The sequence below is a fragment of the Lynx rufus genome, unplaced genomic scaffold (assembly GCF_022079265.1).
Source record: "Lynx rufus isolate CCGP_SWC_20201006 ecotype Redwood Valley unplaced genomic scaffold, mLynRuf1.p SCAF_10, whole genome shotgun sequence".
NCBI classification, from domain to species: domain Eukaryota; kingdom Metazoa; phylum Chordata; class Mammalia; order Carnivora; family Felidae; genus Lynx; species Lynx rufus.
The window spans coordinates 71,233,980-71,261,878 of record NW_025814824.1 but is presented as its reverse complement, the minus strand read 5'-3'; the positions used below and the strand labels follow the sequence as shown (position 1 = coordinate 71,261,878).

The following is a 27,899-nucleotide window of genomic DNA, read 5'->3' as shown; positions in this document are numbered from 1 at the left end:
TTAAAGTCCTCTGGAGGTGTCAGTTATTTTTATTTTGCTTTGTTTTGTTTTAGCAGGCCGTCAATCCAGTTAGGTTTAGACTACAAGTTCTCTCTTTCTGTGGGTGGTGACCCGAATATAAGTTTCGTTTTCAAAGACTTTTCTGTGTTGCTTGGGTCTGCTTCGTCCATGCCCTTTAGAGGGATTAGTCAGGGCTGCTAGTGGTTTATATTGTCGTTCGGTTCTTAAAGCCATGCTTCTCCATGTCTGTTCCACTCACCTGTGACTCATGAATGAGAACAACTTCCTCCAGTGGTCTACTCCCTGGGATCTTCCCTACGCTTTCTGCCCCTTGTGGTGCCTTTTCCAGGTCCTCTGACTAGACAGCCAGAGTTTCTTTCAGAGTTGGGTCCCCCCCACTCTGTGTGCAGACTGCTACCAGGACTGCCCTCAGGATGAAGAAGCAAGAGAAAAGAGAAAATAATAATAATGCTGATTGCCTCCATACTCTTTGGACCACAGAGGCCCTCTTCTTTGTTCTATAGTCAAAGACATGAGCTTTCTTTATGGATCCTAGTACCCAGATTGCTGCTGCCGTGGCAAATTGCCCTACGATTTAGGGCTTTACACAAGAAACATTTAGTATCTGACGTTTTCTGTAGTTTAGGAAGTTAAGTGTTGCTGAGCTGGGTTTTCTGGTGCATAGCATCTCACGAGGTTGCAGTTACGATGCTGCCTAGGGCTGCAGTCATCTCCGGGCTGGGCGGTGGGAGGCTCTGCTTCGGAACATAAGGCCATGGACAGGCTTCAAAAGTTCCACTCTGAAGGTCGCTACATGGCTATTGACAGGCTGCTGGTTCTTGCTGGCTGTTGGCCAGAGACCTGAGTTCCTTGCCATGCGGACCTCTCCATAGGGCATCCCGTGACTTCTCCTCAGAGCAAGTGAGGGAGAGAGTGAAAGAGCGTGAGCAAAATGGAAAGCAGAGTCTTTTGTAACCTAATCGTGAAAGTGACATCCCAACACTTTAGCCATATTTTATTTGTTGGAAGTAAGTCATGAAGTGCAACCCACGTTCAAGGAGAAAGAATTACAAAGGGCATGAATATCAGGAGGGAGGGGTCTTCAGGGGCCATTTCAGAAGTTGCCTACCACACTTTCCTCAACCAAATGCCTGGTGTGCATGATCTTGAAGAGCATATTATATCTTCAGACCTCACCCATGTAGCATGGAAGAATATAAAATACTGTCGCATGTTTGGTTTTCTTTTTTTCCTGGCAAACATAGATCCCATCTGGGTTCAATAGAAATTAAGGATGTTGAAAAATGCAAGACAGATCTAGAAAGAGCCAAGGATATGGAAAATAAATGTGGGTATGTTTGGTGCATCATTTTAATGCTAGAATCGTTTCCTAGTCTGAATATTGTTAGGCAAATGAAGTATAAGAAACATCTGGCTAGAGGAAAACAAGGCACAGATTAACAGGATGAACAGAAGTTAGTGGAGTATGTTATTTCATTTTAAACTGTTCAAGTTTGCAAACATTGTAAGTCTGAGATCAAATCACATTCCATAAGGGATAAATTAAGCTACTGCAAATTGGTCCTTTATCAAGTAGTGAAATAAGAGAAGTTCCTGTTTTTTAGACTTTACATCAGCTTAAGACACATTGAGTACATTAACGCTCTTTGAAGGATTAGAATCCTTAGGTATGAGTCTGGCAAGATAAAGAATAGCTAAGATATCTTTAAAAGTCACAGATTTGCAGGGCACCTGGGTGGCTGAGTCCATTAAGCATCTAACTCTTGATTTTGGCTCAGGTCACAATCCCACAGTTTGTGGGAGTTCCAGCCCCACATCGGGCTCTGCGCTGACAGTGTGGAGCCTGCTTGGGATTCTCTCTCTCCCTGTCTCTCTCTGCCCCTCCCCTGCTCGCTCGCTCTCTCTCTCTCTATCTCAAAAATAAACTAAAAAAATAAGTGACATATTTGCTTCTAATACTGAGGGACAGAGTATAATTTCCAAAGAGGTCCACAATAATAATTTTCATTCCCCATGATCTTCTGTGATGTGATCTCACTACTTCCCAATCAAGAGGTAGAGTGTATTTTTCCACCCTTTGAATCTAGATAGGTTTTCTATCTGCTTGACCGTTAGAATATGACAGAAGTAATGCCATGCCATCTCCAGTCATCACTCTTAACAGATCCAGCAGTTCTGCTTCCTGTCTACTGAAGCTGTGAGCCACCATGTAAAAAGTCTGGGCTATTCTTTTAGAGCAAGAACTACAGAGAGATGCACTGAGTTTCATACATGTGAGTGAAGAAGCCATCTTGGACGTCCTGTTGACCCTCTAGGTAACTCCAGCCAGAGCCTCTGTCTAATTGGAATCACATGAGAACCAAGTGAGACTCAGTCAACTGATCCCAATTAACCAACACAATCATAAAAGATAATAATAGTAATAATTTTAAGACATTAAGTTTTAGAGTGGTTTATACACAATAGATCATTGGAAACCATTATGTTTCCAGAACTTGAAAAACATTTTTGTATTAGACATGGACATTTTGAGGGGTGCCTGGGTGGTTAAGCATCCAACTCTTGATCACGGCTCAGGTCATGAACTCATGGTTCCTGGGATCGAGCCCTGTGTCAGGCTCTGTGCTAGTAACACAGAGTCTGTTTGGGATTCTCTCTCTCCCTCTCTCTCTGCTTCTCCCCCGCTCACACACATTCTATCTCTCTCTCTCTCTCTCTCTCTCTCTCTCTCTCTCTCAAAGTAAACAAATGAGCATTAAAAAAAGATGTAGACATTTTGGGAGGTTTACAATATTAAATTACTTAACCATAGCATACCGCTGATACATATTTCATAATATCTATGTTGTTGGTTCTCAAACTCGGAAGTTTCCCAGGAGTAATCTGAAACTTGCCCCTAGGCATGGAGGGCACAAAGAGATCTAAGAAAGAGGCAGACCACTCCAGATTGATAGATGGCAGGTTCAATAAGTGAGCAAACTTAGGTATGAGACTTGCAGGCTGAAAGATCAGTAGACCTCTGCACCCACCTGCCAGAATCTTAAAAGTTTATATAGAGGCCTGACCTGGGTTTAGTCACATATACCATCCAGAGGGCCTCAACAACACTTTGCTCTCTCAAGGCTACTTCCTTGAAAATGCTTCCCACGGTGGGAATGGTAGGTAGAAGGTATATTCCAAGGACAGGGCAGGTGGTGGGGAACCTTCAGTTGCCTGGCTCCAGCTCAAGGGTCAACTGGCAGTTACAGCCTCTGTATGACCTCCTCAACACTGTCTGGATATGGACACAAAGGTATAGTCTGTGGCTTAAAATGCAGCGAATAAAATAACCGTAGCAATTGCTCTATCCTAAGATGAACATTATTACATATTTATGTGTTTCCTTGCATAGTTTTTTTTCCTATGTGTATTTTTTTTTGGATTCACATTACACAAGTGTGTTTCTTGCCTCCCCCCTCCCAATTTAGCAAGACGTATTGAGAATTTTTATAGCATTACACTTTTTTTGAAAACATAAGCGTACCAATTGTAAATGTTCTCCGTATGCATTGAATGTGCTTTAACCATTCTCTTATTATTTTACTTTAAGATAATTGCCAATATTCCCAGCATTTCACTTTTGTAATTAGTACTCTGAATTTCAGCCTTGTACATAAATGTGTGTTCATCTTTGATTATCTACTTAGAGAGGATGCCTGGTTAAAGGATATGATCATTATAACTTAAAAAGAAAATCATATTGGGGTGCCTGGGTGGCTCGGTTGGTTGGGCGTCCGACCTTGGCTCAGGTCATGATCTCCCAGCTTGTGGGTTTGAGCCCCGCGTCAGGCTCTGTGCTGACAGCTCAGAGCCTAGAGCCTGCTTCAGATTCTGTGTCTCCCTGTCTCTCTGTTCCTTCCCTGCTCACACTGTGTGTGTCTCTCTCTCTCAAAAATAAATAAACATTTAAAAAGTCATATTATTTTTTTTTGTTTTCATTATAATGCCTATTTCCACAATTATAAATGTGGTTGAATGGTTTTTCGTATGCTTGGGGACCATCTGAATTTATTCTTTTGTGAATTGCTTTTGCATTATCCTTTATCCATATTTTCAATTGTCTTGCTAATGTGGACTCACAAGAGTGCTTTATATGGAAGGATAATGAGATTTTTTTCTGCCGTGATCCAATCTTTATCCATCTAATTTATGATATTTTATGATTATGATATTTTATGATGAGTAAGGGTGTTCGTTGCTATGTGGTCAAACAAATTTATGTTTCTCTTCGTGGTTTTGTCTTTTGTTTGCATGTTTAAAACATTCCTTCCTACCCTAAAATCTTCTAAATGTTCATCTGTGTATTCTTTGGTCTTATTTATGATTTAATTTATATTTCTCTCTCTAAATCCATCAGAAACCAACTATCCTCGTAAGGCATATCAAAGAGAGACAGACTAAAAGAGGGGGTAAAAAGATTGAATAAGAAAATATCGAGAAAATTGTGGGGCACCTGGGTGGCTCAGTTGGTTGAGCATCTGACTTTGGGCTCAGGTCATGATACCGCAGTTAGTGAGTTCGAGCCCCCCATCAAGCTCACTGCTGTCAGCCTGTCAGTGCAGAGCCTGCTTCAGATCCTCTGTCCCCCTCTCTCTACCCCTCCCCCACTTGCAGTCTTTCCAAAAAATAAGTAAGTATTAAAAAAAGAAAATATCAAGCAAATTGAAAATAGTGATATTGATGATAATAATAGTAATAATTTTAATAAAGCTGAGGTGCCATCCAGACATAGTAAAATTCAAAGTGAATATGCTAAATGAATGAAGACTACTTTTATGTTGTTAAAGTTTGAGGTTACTTTGGTAATGAGCATATCTTTATTCACAGAGAACATATAGCCATAATGAACATTTATGCATATGCCTTAATATACCATAAAACTATAAGGCAGACCCTAAAATACAAGTATAAATTGTCAAAAAATGGCTGTACTAGAATTTAACACACTTTCAGTCTTGAACAGATGAGCTAGATTAAAGTGAATAAAGATACAGAGCATTTAGATGATGTTTATGGTAAAATTGATTTATTAGAGAAGAATTTATATCTTACAACTAAAAATGCTCGTTTTTCTCAAAACCTAATGGTATGTGTTACTATATGACATATATTAGGTCACAGAAATGTTCAGTTGAGGACAGTCCTATTCTCTGGCCTCCGTGAAATAAACTTGGGAATTAATTTTAAAATAGTTTAACAAAACATACAAACACTTGGAGTTAAAATGATCACGTAAGAATAAAATAAAATATGAGGTGCTTGGGTGGCTCAGTTGGTTCAGCATCTGACTCTTGATTTTGGCTTAGGTCGTGATCTCACTGTTCAGGAGTTTGAGCCCCATGACAGGCTCTGTGCTGACAGCCCAGAGCCTGCTTCTGATTCTCTCCTTGTCTCTCTCTTGCTTGCACTCTCTCTCTTTCTTTCTCTCTCTCTCAAAATAAATAAATAAACTTAAAAAAAAATAAGATCACCCATTTCAATAATTTCTTGGCCAAAAAGGAAATAAAAGTCCAATTATAGGGTGTTTAGAAAATAATCGTGCGCTACACATGAGATTGAGTGGAAAATGACATCTATAAGAGCTCTATTTAAAAAGTCGAATAAATGAAAATAAATGAACAAAGGATTCAAGTCAAAGAATGACAAAAGAAATGGTTCAAGATAAAAGCATAAATTAATATATCAGAAAACAAAAAGCCCACAAGTTTTGGGTCTCCATAAAGCACAGCAAAATAGATTAAGTGTTCACACAAGTAATCAAGAGAAAAAAAGTAAACTGACCCAGGTATAACATTAGAAAGAAACTACCTGACACCTTACATACAGAAGAGAATATGATAATTGGAAATATATGCTACTTAAATCTCTGTTAATAAATTTTTAAATTTGCATTTAAATCAGGACAATTTCCTAAGAGAATGCTAATTACTATAACTTTCTTAAGAAAAGCTATAAAACTTTAAATGAACAAATAACCTTGGAAGAGTAATGAAGGAAAAATAAGTTGTTTTTCAAAATATAATGTTCTAATTCTGCATGAGTTGGAGTAAGTTTACTCCACCCTGTCTCTCCCAGTGAATACAACTATAAAGTCTGTATGGGAGGCATGGAGCCACTATTTGAGAACTCAGAAAAGTTAATAGTAGCAGGGGACTTGGGAAGAAGACGAATTCAGAATACCACTGAACCAGCAATGAGTTTATCATTTTCTTCCCCTCCAGGATCCCCTAAGGTTGAATGCAACAGTCTGAAACCCAAAAGTAGGCATTGATACCGAGTGAGCTCCAGAGAAGGCATTCCAGTTCAGGCTTAAAAAGGGAGAAAGAGAGTGTTTGTTTTTCTCCTCTCTGCTTTCATACTTCCCAAACTTCAGGCAATCTCTTGAGCACTGCAGTGATGGCAGAGACTGTAATGCAACAGGAATCTGCAGAAGCCAAATCTTGGAGGAAGAGCCTTCCTCTCTTATCAGCAGAGCTGTAAATCCGGGAGGATGGGGCAAAGCCTTTCTGTCTTCCTGCTGTTTGGCCCAAATGCAAAAACACAGTCACAAAAGTGTGCAGGAGAGCAGGGTAACAAAGTTATCAGCTTTTTGGAGAGAGTACTGAAAAGAGGAGCCCTAGAAAATAGGAATGTAATGGGGAGGTCATGGGAAACAAAGGGCTTGGGATCTTCTTGGCTGCTCGTGCATGGATTTGATTTTGATTTGTAACTGGACGCCAGCCACCCAGGTTCCAGATTGACCACTGGGAGCTCACCCATAGGAAAAAGTCCTAATAGCATTGCAGAAACTTTGGAATCTGAACTAACATGGGAACGAACACCCACAAAAGGCCGGTTGGATCTTGTGACCTGAACATTGTCAGGTTAACTGACAACTAAAACAAAAATATCAGCCCTTTCTATGGGATTTAAACAAGATCCAGGGTCTCATAACATATCTAAAATGTCCAGGATACAATTAAAAATTTCCCACCATATAAAAAAAAGCCACAGATTGCATGGGAAAAGGTGACATATTAGAATTATATACTTCCAATTCACAAAGACTTCAGAGAAGGTATCATAGAGATACCTCAACACTCTATGTTGAGGTTATAAACACTCTTGGAACAAGTACTCTTGAAACAAATGGAAAAACAGATAATCCTAGCAAATAGAAGATATGAAGAAGAATCAGAGGAAAATTTGAGACTTGAAATACATAATAACTGAAATTTAAAATTTAAATGGGCCCAACAGTAGACTGAAGATAACAGAGAAATGGGGAGTACTAGCAATCTAGAATTATACGCAACTATGTAATTACATATGTAAGTGTATCTATATCTACTGATCCAGATATAGATATAGATACAGGTTTTTATATAATCTGTATACTTTTACATATGTATTATATACATATCCAGCAAAATATCCTTCAGGAATTAGGGTGAAAAAAACACATTTTCAGATGAAAGATAACTAAGAGGATTTGTGCCAGCAGATCTGCTCTGCAAAAATTTATAAAGGAAGTTCTTCAGACAGAAGGAAATTTGAAACTTGAGGAATGAAGAAAGAATAAGATGTTCACTAACCATTTGGAAATGCAAATTAAAACCATGATGAGATACCACTACATACTTATTTGAATGGTGACACACACACACACACACACACACACACACACAATCAAATGTTGGGTAGAATACACAGCCATTAGAACTCTCACACATTTCTGTTTCTATTGTGAATGAGAAATGGTACCTGCACCACCCTGAAAACATTTTGGCAGTTTCTTATAAGATTAAATATACTTTTCCCATATAATCTAGTAATCCCATTCTTGGGCATTTATCCTAAATAAATGAAACCTAAAGTTTACACAAAAACCTGTATACAAACTCAGAAGACTCTCAACGTTATTATGCTAAGTGAAAAAAAAAAGTCTCCAAAAAAATACATACTGTATGATTCATTTATATGATTCTGAAAAAGGTAAAACTATAGGGACATAGAACAAATCAGTAGGTTGCCTGGGGACTAGGGGTGAGGGGAGGGCATAATTACCGAGGAGTTTTTTGGAGTGAATGGACCTGTTCTGTATACTGATTGTGGTTGTAGTTACATGAATCCATATAGGTGTCTAAATTCATGGAACTGTATACACATGAAGTCAATTTTACTGTATGATAATCTTTAAAAAATTTTTTTAAATGTTTATTTACTTTTGAGAGAGACAGAGAGCATGAGAGGCAGAGGGGCAGAGAGAGAAGGAGACACAGAATCTGAAGCAGGCTCCAGGCTCTGACCTGTCAGCACAGAGCCTGACGTGGGGCTCGAACCCACGGGGTGCAAGATCATGACCTGAGCCGAAGTCAGCGGCTCAACCAACTGAGCCACCCAGGCGCCCCGACTGTATGATAATCTTAAAAATAAAATTTATAAAGTAACCATATTATAGGTGCCTCTAAATGAGAGTGATGGTGATATACTTTGTCAATAGGAAATAAATTATCTTTACTGATAGTTTCGTATTTCACACACTGGTAGGAGAAGGAAAAGAGATAAAGAAAAATATGCCTTTTTAAAACTTTTACCATCATTATTATTTGTTACTAGCAGAGCAACCTCCAGAATTATGGTAGAAATCACCAATAGAGTTGGGTTCAAGCCTTGACCTTGGGGTGTAGCAGTATCCCATGTAAGATTCTCAACACATGTGCCTTTGCAAGTTCAAGATGCAAGTCCTGCAAAGTTTAGCCAAGGATAACCCCAACTATTGTTTGCAAATATGCTCATGGAACTCAGGTCTCCTGGATAAGAACACCTGCTCTTCTAAAGACTGTTTTGAGACCAAGCTACTTTTCATTTGGAAAGGGAGGCACACAAATAAGGAGATGGGCCAGGAGACAATCCAGACAACTTCCACTGGACTTCAGCCACCCAAACACAAGGCAGAGCGATGGTGTGACATGACCTGTGTCTTGGGACCATTTTCTTTGAAGCGACATGTCTGAAGAGATGAATTTCATCATGCAAAAGGACCAATTAGTGACCGCATATGACAGGCTTGGGGCTGGGTTCCAACAGGCTGGCACAGCACCCCATTAAGGCAGAAGGGGAAGGGACTCATTGGATAGTTTCCAAAACTGGATTGGCTGATGTGGGGGTAGACTGCCAGATCAGAACTTTTTTGATTCCTTCTTCTGGGGTTGGTTAAAGGCTCAGGTTTAGCCTGTGGGAATCAGAGACCAAATTATCTGAGGGCAGTACATCATAGATACAAATGCAGAGATTGACACGAATGATATAGTAATGCACCACGTTCACTGCAAGCTTGCATTGCTAACAAAGCACAGCACGTTGAACATGCCATGCATTGGAAGGTGATAGCAATAAACCACTTATATCTTCAGGCTTTATGGGCATCTTTACAGTTCTATCACTTCACCTATAAAAAATGGAGTAACCATGATATTTATTTCAGGATTTATGGAGGGTTAAATGAGATAAAACACATAAACAGGATGCTTAAAAATTCTTTTTATCTGCATCTAGTGTTGTAACCAGATTTACAACATTTATTAGGAAATTAATTATCTTCACTGATACTTTTGTATTTCACACACTGAGCTCTGTCTTCGGGTAATTCTACTTAAAGAAATATACAAGGTGGTATATTTTTCCAACCTCTGTGTGTGGGAGACTGTCTTTGTTAAACTCACAACAAAAAGATATTCTTATAGAAAAGAGTCACAAGGGGGCATCTTCCTCCTGTCCTTACTGTCTGTCGCTGTGATTAGCTAACGTTGTGTTGCAGATTTTAAAACAAAACCAGACACTTTTCCCAGCGCACGTGGAATCTGAACATTTTCCCGCTCCCCTTCCATTTACTGGACTCGATTCTTGATGTTTCAGAAGGATCTTTGCCAGCCTAACTTTGCTCCCTTTCTTAGTCCCCTCTCCATGTTTCCCCAAACACACATGCGCCCTGTCTTTTTCAGCACTTGCTTTAATGTAGAAAGATGGTTGCCACCGAAGGGTGGGATGGAGGTGAGTGTCCTCTGTCACGGGTCAGTGGACAGACAGGGATGGAAGTTCAGTCTCTAGTTGATCAAACCATAGGACTCTGAGTCAGGGTGAGAGAAATATAATGCATCCCTTCTCCCCGACTGCACCCACACACTTTCTTTCACAGAAATCTGTATTTCATGAGATGAAGCCAGGGTAGTTTTTTTCTCAGCTGAGTCATTTGAGTAGCTTTTGGTTGCTTCTCAATCTTAGTTTTTGGGTATAGTGAAAGTTTATCATTTTCTGTGTCCGTTACTTATTGTTTAAACCCTGTTTAAGTCAGGATTTCTGAACCTTGGTGCTATGGACATGTTGGTCTGGATGATTCTTTGTTGTGGGGGCTGTCTGGTGCATCCTAGGATGTTTAGTTGCATTTCTGGCCTGTCCACCAGATACTAGTAACACTGCTCTCTGCCCCGCCAAATAGTAATACTGCTCTCCCCCTAAATATTTACAGATTTTGCCCAATGCTCTCTGAAAAGTCAACCCCCGTTAAGGACCACTGCTTTAGACTAGAGAGTAGAATACGTAGAGAGCTTTGAGGAGTAGTGCCCAGATTGGAGCTGGAGTCTGAATAATGTTCCCTGTGCCCCCACTTTCTTACCATGAGGACGATGAACACAGTCCTGACTGTTCAGCCTATCATAAGAACACGACGCCATGTTGACTTTGTATGCTCACCCCTAGGGCATGTGTCAGGATCATCCAGGGAGTTTCAAATGTGCCTAGAGCCACGCCAAATACCTCAAAACACTGTTACCTTCATCACTGTTTAGAAAATAAGGCATTTACAGGGCCACCTGGGTGGCTCAGTGGGTTAGGCATCCGATTCTTGATCTCAGCTCAGGTCATGATCTCATGGTTTGTGAGTTTGAGCCCCGCGTTGGGCTCTGTGCTGACAGTGAGGAGCCTACTTGGGATTCTGCCTCCCTTCTCTGTGCTCTCTTCCCAGCCCTGCTCTCTCTCTCTCTCTCTCTCTCTCTCTCAAAATAAATAAATAAATAAACTTAAAAAAAAAAAGAAAGCATTTATAGGACAGTTGACACATGTTATTTAATGTGATCATGAAGAAGTACATGTATTACCACATGACACATTTAGCTTTAAAAAATGTTTTAGGGGGCGCCTGGGTGGCGCAGTCGGTTAAGCGTCCGACTTCAGCCAGGTCACGATCTCGCGGTCCGGGAGTTCGAGCCCCGCGTCAGGCTCTGAGCTGATGGCTCAGAGCCTGGAGCCTGTTTCCCTCTGTGTCTCCCTCTCTCTCTCTGCCCCTCCCCCGTTCATGCTCTGTCTCTCTCTGTCCCAAAAATAAATAAACGTTGAAAAAAAAAAATTAAAAAAAAATAAAAATAAAAAATGTTTTAGTTAGCGGCACCTGGGTGGCTCAGTCAGTTGAGCTTCCGACTTCGGCTCAGGTCATGATCTCACAGCTCGTGAGTTCGAGCCCCGCGTCGGGCTCTGTGCTGACAGCTCAGAGCCTGGAGCCTGCTTCGGATTCTGTGTCTCCCTCTCTCTCTGCTCCTTCCCCACTCGCATTCTGTCTCCGTCTCTCTCAAAAATAAATAAATATTAAAAAAAATTTTTTTAAATATTTTAGGTAACTAACTTGAATCTAAAAAAATCCAAAAAAAAAAACCTTAGAATAAAAAACATTTGAATAACCATATTTTAATATAATCCAGTGTTTTTATGCACAGAAAGACAAAGGTTCCTAGATGGGCTGGGGTGAAAAACAGAGAAAAGAAGATTTTAACCTAATGCCCATGGCTGCTCAATTAAAACTCCTGTTAAAATCGGGTACCGTTACATAATTCACCATAGTTATATGTAAATATAGCAGTCATCAGATAAACTTACTGTCCCAAACCAAAGATCAGAAAGCTCTTCCAGAAACTGATTGATAACTCTTTCCTGTAGGAACCTCTGAAATGTTGGGGTAGGCTAAGCTTTCCAGGCTTTTATCTCTCCTTTGCTTTCTGGGTTTTTTTTTCCCCTTCCCCCTACCCCCTACCCACTCCTTCTCCCCTCCTTTGCTTTGTGAAGTCATCTGTCTTCTCATTGTCACGTGACTCAATATGGTAATTATTTGTTCTTTTCATCAAATATTTCTAGCTTTCTGCTTACTGGGAATATGGTAGGATTATACTTCCCTATTCCTTTTTGGAATTACAGATGGCCATATAATTTTCTTTGGCCAATGAAATGGAGAAGTGATGTGTATCACCTTTGGGGACAACTTTGGGAGGCCGTGAACGATTCATTATGTTCTCCTTTTTTCTGCCACAGCACTCATGTAAAGCAAAGCCTGTTTTGAAAGACAGCCCTTGGCTACAGGTTTGGGTTTATCAGTCAGGATCCAGTTCAGCTGCATGTGACAGAAAGGTCAATATCAAGTGGGTAGATGGGAAATCTGAGATAAGTACGGTGATTCTGCTCGGCCCATCCCCTTGATCACAGAGTGGGTTAAGGGATGGGCATATAACCCATGCCTGCTCTAGTGGAGACCTTCCTTAAGGTGACGGTGGTGGTTGTGTTGATAACTTTTTTTTTTTTTTTACATTTATTTATTTTTGGGACAGAGAGAGACAGAGCATGAACGGGGGAGGGGCAGAGAGAGAGGGAGACACAGAATGGGAAACAGGCTCCAGGCTCCGAGCCATCAGCCCAGAGCCCGACGCGGGGCTCGAACCCGCGGACCGCGAGATCGTGACCTGGCCGAAGTCGGACGCTTAACCGACTGCGCCACCCAGGCGCCCCGTGTTGATAACTTTTTAAAGTTAAACTTGAGAAGAAGAGTCTTTCCTTCTCAGATCACAAATCTGAAGATAGAGACTAAATCTAACATGCAAAGAGAAGCAGGAGAGAAAAATGGAAGATCTAAGTCGTTTGTGATTTCCTTCCCAAGCCTTTTTGAGACCAGCTCCGCCCCCTACCCTTTCCTGTGTGAGCCAAGAAATCCCTTTTTGTTTAAATGAGGAGAAGGGGGTGCCTATTGTTTTCAACCAAATAATCCTAGAGCAATTGTCTACCTCCCTGGATTTTTGTGAAGAACACATGGGCCAGTACACATAGTAGTTGCCATGGAGTCTGACACATACAAGTCCTGAAATGTTAGCTCTTAATGATGTGTTTGAAATAACACAGAGGAGATACAATTTGGAAAAACTCTCTCTTTTCTTAAAGTCTCAGCTCACATGAGGTCTTGCTCACCCCCCCAGGAGGATTCAGACCTTTCTCCTTCCTGCTACCCCTTCTCCATCCCTGCAGTCATCTTACTGCTCTGTAACTGTTTGCAAATTACGTTCTCTTCTGATATCCTCTGAACTTCTGGAGGACTGGATGGAACTGGGTCTTATTCAGCTTTAAAACCTCAGTATCTAACATCCTGGTGCATGATAGATGGTCAATACATATTGTTAGAAAAATCAGAATTTGAAGAACCTTCATGATGAAAGATGGCAATGACAGAATCAGCAATTGTAGAGTACACACTATATTCTAAGCACTGTCCTAAGAACTCTAGGTGTTTATGATTAAGTCCTTATAATCACCCTAACAGACTGTTTTTATTGCCCCATTTTACAGATAAGCAAACTGATGTCAAGGTGATACATTAGTGAATGGCAGAGCCAAGATTTCATCCCCGGCAAACTGATTCCAGAACCCTAACAATTCAGCCAATGCCCTGTGATATCTCTCATCGAAGGAATTTCAATAAATATAGATGGAATTAAATCACCTGATATTAGAGAGCGAGGAAACTTTAAGATCATTGAATTCTAGCATGAAATAGATGCAGCTGATGCCAAGAATTGGTGGTAACTTGGTTCAGGTGGTTTATGTAACTGCCGGGACTTTCTCCACAAGGCTCCCGACTCCTAGCTGGGATAGTTTAATGAAGGTCTCTCTCTCTCTCTCTCCAATGCAAAGTGTGCTTTAAATTGGGGATCTTGCTTTGGAAAAACCACACCCAAGTAGCAACTATGTTTCACAGTAGCTGGGTGCTGACTAGGGCTCAAAGTCAAGGGAGTAGACCTCTTTGGGTCTTGCCTGTTGAAACGGACCAAAAGCACAGGAAAGGGGACTGGGGGAAAAGGACCCCTACTCATTCTTCAGATTTCAGCATAAATGTTCTCAGAGGTTTTCCTGACCTCTTCAAGGTCGGGTCTGTCTACTTAAGATCTCCTCCACAGCACTTAGCATGGAGGACTGTAACTATAGATGTTGTTCGTGGAATATCTGGCTATGGTCACCTCACTTGTTAACCCTTTAAGTTCCCGGGGGCAAAGATCCACACCAATTTTTTGTTCCTCATTATCTTCCTGGTGTCCTGGCCCCATAATAGGTGCTCAAAGGTACTTGTTGAATGAATGAACAGATGAATGAATAAATAAATGCACGGATGAAGCAGCGGGACAAATCATCTCCCTGAGGTGCGGGGGGGGGGGGGTAGATGCAGTCCCTGATACGGTGTGGTCTGAAGGGACCTCAAGAGTCTGCACGCGCACACAGACCAACTGATCAGAAATCCCCATCAGGAAAGTCACATGTATTTGGTGAGGGTTTGGGGGCACCGTGGGGGGGGGGGGGGAAGAGACACACAAAAGGTGAGCAAGCAGTTTTCAAAGGATGCTTTCAACTCTCTGGCCGGTCCGTGTGTGTTTTCCTCTACAAAGTGTTTCCAATTACTGTGGCACTCTCGGTATCCGGATCCATCGCCAGTGAATTCCTCTGCAGCTCCTGCCAGACATATGGGATCAATCAGGGCTTCGGCGCTGGTGCGCTTGCTGCGGGAATGTTGACAGCCTGACAGACGCGGGGTTCTGGTGTCATGGAATCTCCGAGACTTTGGCTGGATCCCGGGAGGAGAATGAGAGGGGGAGGAGAGAGATAGAGGCAGAGATAGAGGAAGGAGAGAGGAGAGGGGAGCGGGAAAGACCGAGGAGGAAGAGAGGGAGAAGGAGGGACGCGGGAGATTTTTCTTGACTGCCCCCTTTCCTTCAAACATTTTATAGGCTTCGGGGAGAGAGGAAGGAGGAGAGGGGGAAGAAAAAGGGCGAGAGCGCGAGGGGTAGAGAGCGAGCGCCGTTCCCTGCGAGCCCCCGAGGCGCCGGAGCCCACCCGTAGTCCCCCGGCTGGGATCAGGGGGCGCCGAGGCTCCGGCCGCCGCCCCGCGCCCGCGCCGCGCACGCCCCTCGGCGAGCCGGGCGGCCGAGCGTCTCTCCGCGCCGGGGCCGACGCCCGCGCTCCGGGCCGGCCGCTCCGTCTCCAGCGCAATGTGGCCGCGCCTGGCCTTTTGTTGCTGGGGTCTGGCGCTCGTCTCGAGCTGGGCGACCTTTCAGCAGATGTCCCCGTCGCGCAATTTCAGCTTCCGCCTCTTCCCCGAGGCCGCGCCCGGGGCCCCGGGGCTGCTGCCCGCGCCGCCCGCGCCCGGCGAGGACGCGGCCGAGAGCAAAGTGGAGCGGCTGGGCCAGGCGTTCCGGCGGCGCGTGCGGCGGCTGCGGGAGCTCAGCGAGCGCCTGGAGCTCGTCTTCCTGGTGGACGAGTCGTCCAGCGTGGGCCAAGCCAACTTCCTCAGCGAGCTCAAGTTCGTCCGCAAGCTGCTTTCCGACTTCCCCGTGGTGCCCACCGCCACGCGCGTGGCCATCGTGACCTTCTCGTCCAAGAACAACGTGGTGCCGCGCGTCGATTACATCTCCCACCGCCGCGCGCACCAGCACAAGTGCGCGCTGCTCAGCCGCGAGATCCCGGCCATCACCTACCGTGGCGGCGGCACCTACACCAAGGGCGCCTTCCAGCAAGCCGCGGTAAGGCGCCCGCCCTCCCGGCTCCGGCCCTCGCCCCCGGCCCTGCCCACCCTTTGCTGCCCGCTCCCCTCCAACGCGGGGTTCAGCCTCCGGCGAGCCACAGCCTCCCCAGGTCAAGTTCCCGTGCACAAAATCAGAGTCATACCTAGCCTCCCATTGTTGGGGGGCGGGGGGGGGAGGTGGGAGTCCTCGGGGGTCATGGATTTTAACCGCTCAGCGTGATGGCACGGAGTGGTCTTCTTTGAGGGAGTGGTCTTCTTTGAGGGCCTTCTTAGGAAGGGATCCTTAAGATGCGGTTCGCATTCACACTTGTAAGGACAGACCATATCGGAGCTGAACAGGTGAGTGTGTTTTATGAAGTGTCTCTGAAGGTAAGACGTAGAATAAACGGAATAGTTTCTCAATTCCTTTTTATGTTATTTTATGCTTTTGCTACCCTTACGTGCCTTTCCTATTTTTACTCTGAGACCTTCACAGAATTTTTAGCATCTGCAAGAGGAAGTCCGTTTTAGATGATGGAGTTTTACACCATTTAACTTTTTCTGATTACCAAGTGATACATATTCAGTTGAAGAAAATTTGTAACATATTGACATGCCTGACACATAATAGCAAGCCAGTGTTTGTGGAATGAATGAAACAGAAAGGAGGAAAAGGGGGGAGAAAAACTGTAAGGCCATCACCCTTACAAAACCACTGTTTACGTGTTGTTGGACAGTTGCCCAGTATGCACATTTGTGCACACTTTTCACCCAATTGATGCCTTGCTGTTTTGTAGCCTGCATTTTTCATGTTGTATCAAAATGATCTACTTTAGTATATTATGTATCTAATATAGGTATTAGATATCAACATTAGTTGTATAATATTCCATTGAATACATACACCATAATTTACCTGTCACCTATTATTGGACACTTAAGGTTTTTATCAACTAAATTATGGTAGACACAAATATTTGTGCACCCTTTTTTTTTTTTTTTTTAATTTTTTTTTCAACGTTTATTTATTTTTGGGACAGAGAGAGACAGAGCATGAACGGGGGAGGGGCAGAGAGAGAGGGAGACACAGAATCGGAAACAGGCTCCAGGCTCCGAGCCATCAGCCCAGAGCCCGACGCGGGGCTCGAACTCACGGACCGCGAGATCGTGACCTGGCTGAAGTCGGACGCTTAACCGACTGCGCCACCCAGGCGCCCCTGTGCACCCTTTTAACTACTTTAGGAAGCATTTCTATAGAGGTTCCTGAATTAAAGAACTTGAACATTTGTAAACTTCTTGATACGTATTATCCGATTCTCCCTTGGAGGATTGTCTCAATTTACATTCCCACCAGCAGAGTATCACAGCAGTTAGTTCGCCACATGGTCACCAATAACATGTACTATTATTTTATTTTTTTAATATACAATTTATTGTCAAATTGGTTTCCATACAACACCCAGTGCTCATCCCAACAGGTGCCCTCCTCAATACCCATCAGCCACCCTCCCTTCCCTCCCACCGCCCATCAACCCTCAGATTGTTCTCAGTTTTTAAGAGTCTTTTATGGTTTGGCTCCCTCCCTCTCTAACTTTTTAAATATCTTTGCCAATTTCACGGGTGAATAGAGGTATCATTTCAGCAAATTCAGAAACTAAAAAAGTTTTATTGAGGATGAACATTTTCCAGTATGTACTGGGCATTTGTGTTTTTCCTTTGATAATTACCTGGTCATAATTTTTGCCCATTTTGCAATGACAGTACATGTTTAGTTGTGTGTGTGTATGTGTGTGGTTTTAATGATTTATAACAGCTCTTTATATAGTAAGAGTGGTGACTCTTTTTTGTATGTGCTGCAAATGTTTTTCCAGTTCACTGCCTTTTACTTGTCTTTATCGCAGTGTCATTAGATGGATGATTTAACTTTTTATATAATTCAAACCTATCAAACATTGTCCCTAAGATCCTGTATTTGCTTATACTCTTAGAATGGTCTTTTCATTTCCCAAGTTGGAGACATGGTTTTCCATTTAACAGTTTAATCCATCTGGACCTTATTTTAGTGTATGTCATGACAAAGATGTCTAATTTTATTTTTTAGTGAATAGTTAACAAGTTGTCCTCAAATGATTTGCTTAAAAGTCATCCATCCTTTTCAAGTTAATTGAACATCACTTTTATCATATATTAAATCTTATGGGTATTTATCTTCTCCTGGCTTTCTATTAATTTTTACTATATATTTATTATTTTTTAAACTTTGCAAAGGTGATTTAATTATTATAACTTTACAATATATTTAAATATATGGTAGTGCAAATTCTCCCTTTTTCTTATACTTCTAAAATCAATTTATGTATTTATTACTTAATATGAATTTTTAATTCATTTTCACATATTTCAAATGAAAGCACCCAGGATTTCCATTTCAATATGGAAAAATACTAGGTGGCCAGTTAGCTCAGTTGGTTAGAGTGTGGTGCTAATCAATATGGAAAAATACTGAACTAAGTTGTGAATTACTTATATTTTATAATAATAGTCCCCCCAAGTCAAAAATATGGTATGTCCATACATAACCAGTTCTTCTTATATTGTTCAGTAAAGTTGTAGATTTCTAATAAGTCCTACATCTAGTTCCAAATTTAGATCTAAATATATTCTATTCAATATTGCTACCATGAATAACACCTTGTCAAATTAAATTTTAAAGAATTATTCTTGATGTACAGAAATGTTATTGGTTTTCTGAATATATCTTCTGTATCTGGATTCTTGTCGAAGTTTCTTTGATTCATTTTTTTCTTTTTAAATATATTTTATTTACTGATGATAAATAGTTATTATTATAACCAGAAAATAAAATAATCAGACAAACTTTCTGTAAATACATTGTAACATTATGACACATAGCCTTCTTGGCTTTACAGTTATCTAGGTAACAGGGATGATTTTGTGCATGTATAAACAGTGTTTGCCCCCAAAAGATCATGTTGTATGTTCCCTTTTGTAACTTGACGTTCTATTCCACCATATTTTCAGTTTTCTTTCCATAAAAAGAAATATACTTTTGGGGCACACAGGTGCCTCAGTCGGTTAAGCATCTGACTTCAGCTCAGGTCAAGATCTCCCAGTTTGTGAGTTCAAGCCCCTCGTCAGGCTCTGTGCTGACAGCTCAGAGCCTGGAGCCTGCTTCGGATTCTGTGTCTCCCTCTCTCTCTGCCCTTTCCCTGCTCGCACTCTCTCTCTCTCTCTCAAAAATATATAAACATTAAAAAATAAAAATAAAAAAAGAAATATGCTGTATCATTTTCATTGTCACTTAGTATTCCACTGTAGAACATGCCTTTGTTTTTACCACATAAATACCTATTATTATATATTTAGGCTGTTAAAAAGAACACTGTGTTACTAAATTTTTGCTCATTTTTTTAAAGTTTACTTATTTTTCGACAGAGCATGAGTGCATGAGCAGGGTGAGGGGCAGAGAGAAAGGGAGAGAGAGAATCTCAACCAGGCTCCACTCTTAGCACAGAGCCCAGCGTGGGGCTAGAACTCACAAACTGTGAGATCGTGATCTGAACCGACATCAAGAGTTGGACACCTAACCGACCAAACTGTTCCGGTGTCCCGAGCGTGCCCATCTTTTAAGGCCTTTGGTACATGTGCCAAGTTTCCCTGCAGAAAATCGGTACCAAATTACACAGCTATGTGCAGTTATCTGGATCGGTACCTAGGCTGCAGCCAACATAGGTTAATGTCATTTGAACACGCCCGCCCTCTGCCCCACTTTCTACGTGAAAAATGGAATCCCATTTTGACTTGCATTTCCTTATTAGTGAGGCCGAACACTTTGTTCATATATGATTTGCCGTATATAATTCTTCTTTTCTGAATATCCATTAAAATATTTTGGGACTGTTACCTATTTTTTATTTGAGGATGGGTCTTATTGATTTGCAAATGCTCTTTGCATCGTAATGGTATTAACCCTCCTGCTGCTAAGTATGAGGCAAATAGTTTTTCTCAGTGTTTCACTTGCCTTCTAAATCTGTCACTGAACTTATTTTTCTTTTTATTTGTGCTCTTTTCATTTCCTGTGATGTTTCAAAAGCCTTTGCCTCTAAGAGATGAAATAACTCCTTAAAGATGCTCTCTTTTTATTGAAGTTGTTTCACCAGTCAGGGTTCAGTTTTGCATATCCAGTCCTCTGTTGGCCTCCACTCCAAGTACTCATGAGGTCCTAAGGCTGGCCTTATTCCTGATGTCACCACCCACGCCATCAGAGAAGAACCCTGCTGCATCAGGGAAAAACTTGCCATATACCCGTTCCTCTGTTTAGCTTGGCCAGGTTGGCTTGGGGCCCCTGAGTACGTTGATCCAAAGCAGTTATATGGGTAATGAATCGAGTACACACTGCTTGCCTCCAGACCTACTCTGTCTTCAGCTTTCTCCTTCCAAATACTACATCCTGTCTTGGAAAATGAACTTGCCAACAAGGTTCCCAGTGCCTTAATTCAGCCTAGATCCATTTGTAATTAACAAGCAGAGACTTTTCAAAAGTTTTTGTTAACTCAACTTCCCCTTGATTTTATTTTTCTTTTCTCATTTTGATTGGGTTATGAGAAGGTACAGGAGAGGGTCAGCTGGACTCCGTCCCTGTCTAACCTGGAGACTTACATGTCTTTACTGTAACCTTTCCAAATCCCTGATGAGCATTCTTAGGTGTAATTACGTATGCCGTTTGGAGAAAATTGATTAGAAGGTGACTGATGTTTGAAAATGACATTAGTAGAGGTTTGAATATGGATTCATTGCACGGGGATCAGGGAGGCATATTTCATTGGGGAATTAGTTTGAAAATGGTTAGCTCTGTCGTTTGGGTTTGGATATGAAACTTAATACATTTCATCATGGAAATGAGACAGTTCATCAGATTCCCATGTGTGTGCACAGTGGTATTACTGGAACTGATTGTGTTTATGATCTGGGAAATTGAAAATCACAGGGGCAGTTCTGAGGTTGTTAATTACTTTCCCCAGAAAAATTAGTTTTTCAAACGTTTCCACTTGTAACTGAATGTCCACACAATGATACACTGACACAAACACAGGCAGACAAATACACAGACACATAAACGTAGATATAGGATGTGCCTGTAAGCACACAGCTACCCCTCACAATTCATACACCTTACTCCTCCTCTGTAAAAATCTCAAGATACGGAATCTCTTCTGCCAACGCAAAATTTGCTGTTACATTTCAGCACATATGACTTTTTGACTAAACAAAAAGATAACAGTGGGCTTCATTTTTTATTTGGTATCAGAATTGGACAGCTTAATGGAAAGTATATGTGTGGACCCTTATCACACTTTATTTCAAAGAGTAAACCGCAACGTAGACCTTTTCTTTTTAGACACCATCTCCCGGCACTCATCAAAGAGTACAGGACTAAAGCAGTGAAATCTACTTAGCACAGATCCTTCCAGAAGCACAACCAAGAGAATGGGGGTAAAATTTAGCACCTTGAACTTAATTATGTGAAAACCTTTTACGAAATAAACAGAAATCTCTTTGGATTTTCCTTTTCAAGGAGTGACAATTTCATAATGACTTTTCTTCTTAGTTTTTCTCCCCACCATGTACTTCTTATAAATTGCCTTTCCTAAACTGCATATTTTGGATCAACCCCACTATGAATGCAAAGCTCTCCACCTCTTCAGCATTTCAAGTCATAATAAAATCTCCTCATTCCTACTTCACTTTTGCTAAGTATCTCTTTTTTTTAAATTTTTTTAAAAATTTTTTTAACTTTTTTTTTTTTTTTTTTGAGACAGGGAGAGACAGAGCATGAACAGGGGAGGGTCAGAGAGAGGGAGACACAGAATCCGAAACAGGCTCCAGGCTCCGAGCGGTCAGCACAGAGCCCGACGCGGGGCTCGAACTCACGGACCGCGAGATCATGACCTGAGCCGAAGTCGGCCGCTTAACCGACTGAGCCACCCAGGCGCCCCACTAAGTATCTCTTAAACAAATAGCATGAAGCTTCCTTTGAAAAAAATTTCTGCTTTCCCCATTGTTTCAGAGTTCCAGAAAGAGGATCCTTTGGTGGGGAATGTGCTGTCTCACCAAAAATTCCAGCTTGAGATGGCCAGAAGACTGGGAATGGATGGGGGCAGCCCTTCCTAGCTGTAGGCAAAGAGCATCATTGCTATATGTCCACAGTAGTACACATTCACACTGTTACCAGGACACGAATCTGCTTTGTCAGCCTCATGGGAAGAAAGGATCTGCTTTTATGTTTTCTAATAAGATCTGGAGATGTGTGAGATGGCCCTAGATTAAAACCCTGATGAATAAAATTAAGGCCATTTTGTTTTCAGACAGTAAGCTGATAATAGCCATTGGGCATTTCCCAGCAGTCTTTCTGGTGGCCCAACTGCTGAAGGAATAAGGAAGGTTTGAATTTTCCTTTCCTTTGGGAAAATGCGGGGGCAGCCATACAATCTGCAGTAGATTCAGCTGTTCCAAACTGAGAACATGATTTAGATGTCAAGAGTTGCTCACTGATGCAAAAGCTAAGTTCTTTTTCGATCCTGAGAAGATCTATTTCTAAATGTACTTCTGGAAATGTTCTCTCTTTTGTGCTGCTTAAACTTTTCAACAGTTCTCCTATTGCCTTGGTCTTCTATAGGAACTTTAGCAGCATGAAAGAATGAATGAATGAGTGAATGAATGAATGAATGAAATGAGTCCTCAGTGCATAAAATAGATCCAGACCTCATGTATATTTCCCAGGCAAAGATGGTTCCAGAATTGTTCATTTGAAGAGAGAGAGCAAATAATTCTCAAATATCGATTGCATCCAAAGTTCTTAATTCCCCACTTGCATATATTTTATTTATCCTTTTGCTTTTCCCAGCATACAGGACACTGTATTATTATTATAGGTATGCAATGAGAATGTACACCTCCTGCTTCTGTTAAAGACACTTACCATTATTGGCTGCCAGTATTACGTTATGCTTGGCTGAAATGCATCTTGAGAACTCTTGGTCAAAGGCTTGAATGCCTAGACACAGAGAGAGGTTAGACTGTTCTGTCCTACTTCACTTCTGTGGTCAAAGGATAGGAAAGTCCCTCCCACCCCCTACTCCCTGCCATGTCCTCCTGGTACAAACGTGCTAAGAGACGATCTCTCTTAATAGTGGCCATGGGGGCACCTGAGTGGCTCAGTTGCTAAAGTGTCCGACTTCCGTTGAGACCATGATCTGAGGGTTGGTGAGTTGGAACCCTGCATCAGGCTCTGTGCTGACAGTATGGAGCCCACTTCTGATCCTCTGTTCCCCCTGCCCCAATTTGTGCATGCACACACTCTCTCTCTCAAAAATAATTAAACCTTAAAAAATTAAAAAAAAATAGTGGCCATGAAATTATTAAATGCATCATTCTTGACCAAATATACCTTTAATTTGTAAAGTGATTTATAATTTACAAAGCGCTTTCATATTACGATTTTACAGTCAGTTTTACAGATTTACAGGAACAGCATCAGATTCTAGAAGTCAGGTAACTAAATGCTAATCACAAAGCTAAGTAAACGCCACAGACAGAGTCAATCCAGCCTTCTGACTTGTCATCTTGTCTTTTTCCTTGTGTCCCCTGCCATTTCCCACATTTTACTGTGTTACTGCCATGTCCTGAGTTATATCAAAAGCTAGGGAGAAGTGGAAGATTCCATTTCTGAAGCTGAAGTGTTACATAAGATATAAAGCCAAACATGTTAACCCAGAAGACATAAACCATGGCTTTCAGGCCTTTTCATTCTGTGGGTGCATTTCAGTTGGAGATATGTGTATATGTTCATGTTTGTGTGTGTTCAAATATCCATTTCTCTCTCTATATAGTATACATACAATACATTTTCTAACTTGAGCAGAAATTTTAAAATCAGAAAATAGCATTTTGTAAAAAATCTGACTTTTTGGCCTCCCTTTAACAAATTGTAGTATGTAGCAATTCTGGGTGTGATCTGTCTCAATTCATCAGAGACCTGGCACAGGGAATTTCATTTCATGGTCCTTGATTGCTCTTCCATGGTCTAACATAGACTAATCCTTGGCAGAGCCTGAAATGGCCTAGTCCCTTCTAATTTATCTTCTGAGCTTCCTTTTTTAACCAGTGAATTAGCTAGGAGTAGGTTTAGCTGGATGTAACTGAAAAATCTCCAGTACCACTAGCTTAAACCCAATAAACATTTATTTCTCTCTCGAATTGTTTTAAGTGGAAAATTCTAGTATGGCAAGTCTGTGATGTCTTCTGGGATCTGGAGTCTTTCCTTTGGGCTCTCTGCTCTGTCATCTTCAGGGCACCTCAGTGGTCCAAGATGGATGCTGGAGCGCTTACTAAGACATCAGGGGCGGGACGCCTGGGTGGCGCAGTCGGTTAAGCGTCCGACTTCAGCCAGGTCACGATCTCGCGGTCCGTGAGTTCGAGCCCCGCGTCAGGCTCTGGGCTGATGGCTCAGAGCCTGGAGCCTGTTTCCGATTCTGTGTCTCCCTCTCTCTGTGCCCCTCCCCCGTTCATGCTCTGTCTCTCTCTGTCCCAAAAAATAAATAAACGTTGAAAAAAAAAAAATTAAAAAAAAAAAAAAAAAAAGACATCAGGGGCTTACTCCAGACTCCAGGAAGGAGGACAGAGCAAAGAGAGTTACACCATTCTTTAAGGAGACTCTGAGAATGCGCACAACACTTCCTCGTAGGTCTCATTTGGAACAACTCGGGTTCATATCCATCCTTGGGGAGGGAGGAGAGAGTGGATGCTGAGGAAGTTATAAGCAGTCTTTGCCACACCAGTGTGTCAGGGAGAGCTTGTGTCTAACTGGGGAAATTTTGGAAATCCCACCTCATTTCTTCCTTAGTGGCACTGGCCTGATTCAGCTCAAGATGGGAGAGTCAGGCCTCGCCTAACTTATTCCTTGTACTAGATTCCACTTCTTTTAGTAAAAACTATCAATGTTCCAGAGCAATCCATTTAAATTTTGGCATCGAAAGCTACTTATGTAATTTTCCCGGGAGCCAGAAGCTTCTAAATAATATGGCATTAACTCCCAAATAAAATACTGTACTGAAAGTGATGGGGGAAGATGCACACAATAAAGTAAAATTAATATTTTAATTTTAATAGTTTGTCATTAATTAAGTAAACCCAAATGAACACTTCTCAGGAAAACATGGTACTTCTTTGGCTTTTCTTAGAGTAAGCTGTCAGGTTAAGAGAATTTTACATTAAAAGGAATGTCCTGTTCTGTATTGTGGCTGCCTTTCCCATAGATTTTTTGAGACTGTTCTCTAAAGCTCCCCAGACCATGTGAAAAGTGGGTTTCTGGCATAGACTCTACTTATATCCAGTAACCTGCTATGATTTGGAGGCCAAATGTGGATAGGAAAAACTCTGTGAGAGTTGACGATGTATGTTCAATGTTGCTACAGCTCTTCACATGAGATGAGCCATAGTGCAAATGAAATCTGCAACACATTAGTAGGTAATTTTCTTATCAATATTCATAAAAAGATTTTTATAGCATGTATCTCCTTTGTTATCAGTCCTTCTCATGAGGTCATTCAGGCAGTTCCTATTTTATTTTGTAGTGTTAAATAGTAAGGAGTTTTCAAATTCAGAGCATATAGTTCTTTCATAGACGGAGTAAACTTGAAAGCTATAAACGTGAGGACAGGTTCTCATTACTGTATATGTCGAAATAGTGATAGTTACCTTCTTTCACGAGAATAGATATAATTCAAAACTAAGGGGGAAATAACTTCCCACAATATTGATAGAAACATTTTAAAGAAAGTTCTTAGCAGGAGCTATTACATGATTGAATCATTTGCTAAGTAAGGTTACTTAGTAAACTTAGTCATTTAATTAGTAAAGTCCAAGTTGGATGTTTTTTCCAGTTGTAAGTTGTTGCTAGAGCATATAAAATATACTTTGCGATACGTGCATTTGATGCACTATTTTCTTAATTCCTGCTGAACCATTCCTGATAACCTTCATTATTTTAATGTCCGTCCTGTAGCACCTGGTTATAGGACGTACTAGCCGCCGATGCAAAATGTAGTTTTTATTTTTTACTTTCAAATATGATATTTAAAATGCATATACATTTATGTGGTTAAAATACATATGCTTCATTTTCTCAGGTATGAACTCTTTCAAATTTTCACTAGTTCCTCTAGTTCCACAAACTCAGCGTGCATCAATGCTTCCTTATACGTATTAGAGTAAGGGTCTCTTCCCTCAGCCAAGGAAGACCTCCCACCAAGTATTTCCCCTTCTTTCTTACATCTTCAAGATCTTCCTCCCAATGGAGAGCATTCACAATACATCTGTGTGTTTAAAACATGGTAGCATGTTTCCAGAGCAGTAGGATAAATTGTCAGTATGTTTACAGGTCTTCAAAGTAAATATCTTAAAACTAAGTAATTACCAGTCAAGGAGTTTCTTAGAAAATAATAACCCAAGACATAGTGAAAGATTCCTCTAAATGGATATTCATCCCAGCATTACTTGGAATAGGGAAAATTTAGAAACAGTTTGGCTGTGGTTTGGGACGGCTCAGTAAATTATACTTTTCTTCACCTCTCTTGAGTTCTAAATCAATTGCATTACAATGCAACGGAAAAGGCAGGTGGAGAATCAAACATGTCCTTGTCTCCTGCTAATGGTGAATGTGGCTTAGGTGCACAGCTTTCTAATACTGAATCTTGAAATTAGATTGACTTGCCTCCCCAGGAAAGACAGTTCTGGGCACATGGGAGCTTGCCCCTGTAAAACCTAGCTGTTTCCTGGCAGCCAGAGGCCAAAGAGAAGGGGGCAGAGAGGGGCTGGGGAAACCCTCTTCCTCAGGAGAAGAGTGAGAAGTGGTGTGTGTGTGTGGGGGGGGGGGGGGCAGAGGGTAACTGTAATGGCTGCCACCCCACACAGAAACTGGAGGCAGCAACCACCAAGTTCCCACAACTCAAGACAATTTAATCAAATATCCTATCCACAGTGAAATGTCTCATAGTCAATAAAATCACATTTTTGAAAGCTACCTAATGATGTAATACATTGGCCAAGTAGCATATTAAATGAGCTGGAACTCTGTGTGTGTATTTAGCATCAGTATATAGAACTGCATTTATAACATAGAAAAAAAAAACTGGGAAGAAAAATTTTTAAATGTTAACAGTAGTTATCTATAGGAATTATATTATTTCTACTGCCTTTGAAAAAGTAGTTACAATGAACATGTATTATATAACAGGAAGTGAAATCTCAATGTCTCCTGGGCACAGGTGATTGAAGACGTACCTTGGGGGCATTGGAGGCATAGCCTGAAGGGATCGGTCTCAAGTATGAAAGTCCTTTTATGGCTCAGCTTTTCTCTTAAATATTCAGGAGAATATGGTGTTCTATCCCGCAGCATAGCTCTGCCTTATGAAATGAAAGGCGCTTTAGCTAATTATCAAGAAACTAAAATGGTATAATTCTAGTCTTATTTTCGCCTGATGCCAAGTACTGTAGCACTGAGTCTGTTAGGGCTGGAGAATCATACTGGGTTGAAAGCACTGACCCTTCAGACGCTGTCACCCCACCCCAGCTGTCCTTCTCCTCCCTCCTGGTGCCACACTGGCTCTTGAGAACCCAGATTCCCACACAACTGTGCACACAGATGACAGTGGTTTTTTCACTGCTTGGCAAGCTGCCTTCAGTTATTCGCTGAGGAGATGAGCCCGGACAGCTGGCCATGAGGTGACACAGCGCAGGGTGTTGAGGCTGCGGATGGTGGAAATAACTGCCTCCATCACCTCTCTGAGAGGTCGGGAGAATGTGGCCTTCCTCTGTCTTGTCACACACCGGGAGGGACGCCGTGCCCACTGCTCTGTCAGCATCTCTCATCCTTACTGGTAATGCTCATCAAAGAACATTCTCAGGGAAGAAAGCCTGTAAC

At 41.6% G+C, this 27,899-nt stretch overlaps 1 protein-coding gene across 1 annotated transcript in view; it reads left to right on the top strand.

The window, feature by feature from the left end:
- Positions 1 to 15,386: 15,386 nt before the first annotated feature.
- SVEP1 (sushi, von Willebrand factor type A, EGF and pentraxin domain containing 1) overlaps positions 15,387 to 27,899 on the top strand; it is a 198,515-nt gene continuing 186,002 nt past the window's right edge. Inside the window, exon 1 of the mRNA XM_047099519.1 lies at positions 15,387 to 15,917. Within this exon, the coding sequence (XP_046955475.1) occupies positions 15,387 to 15,917 (531 nt within the window). The remainder of the gene's footprint in view (positions 15,918 to 27,899) is intronic.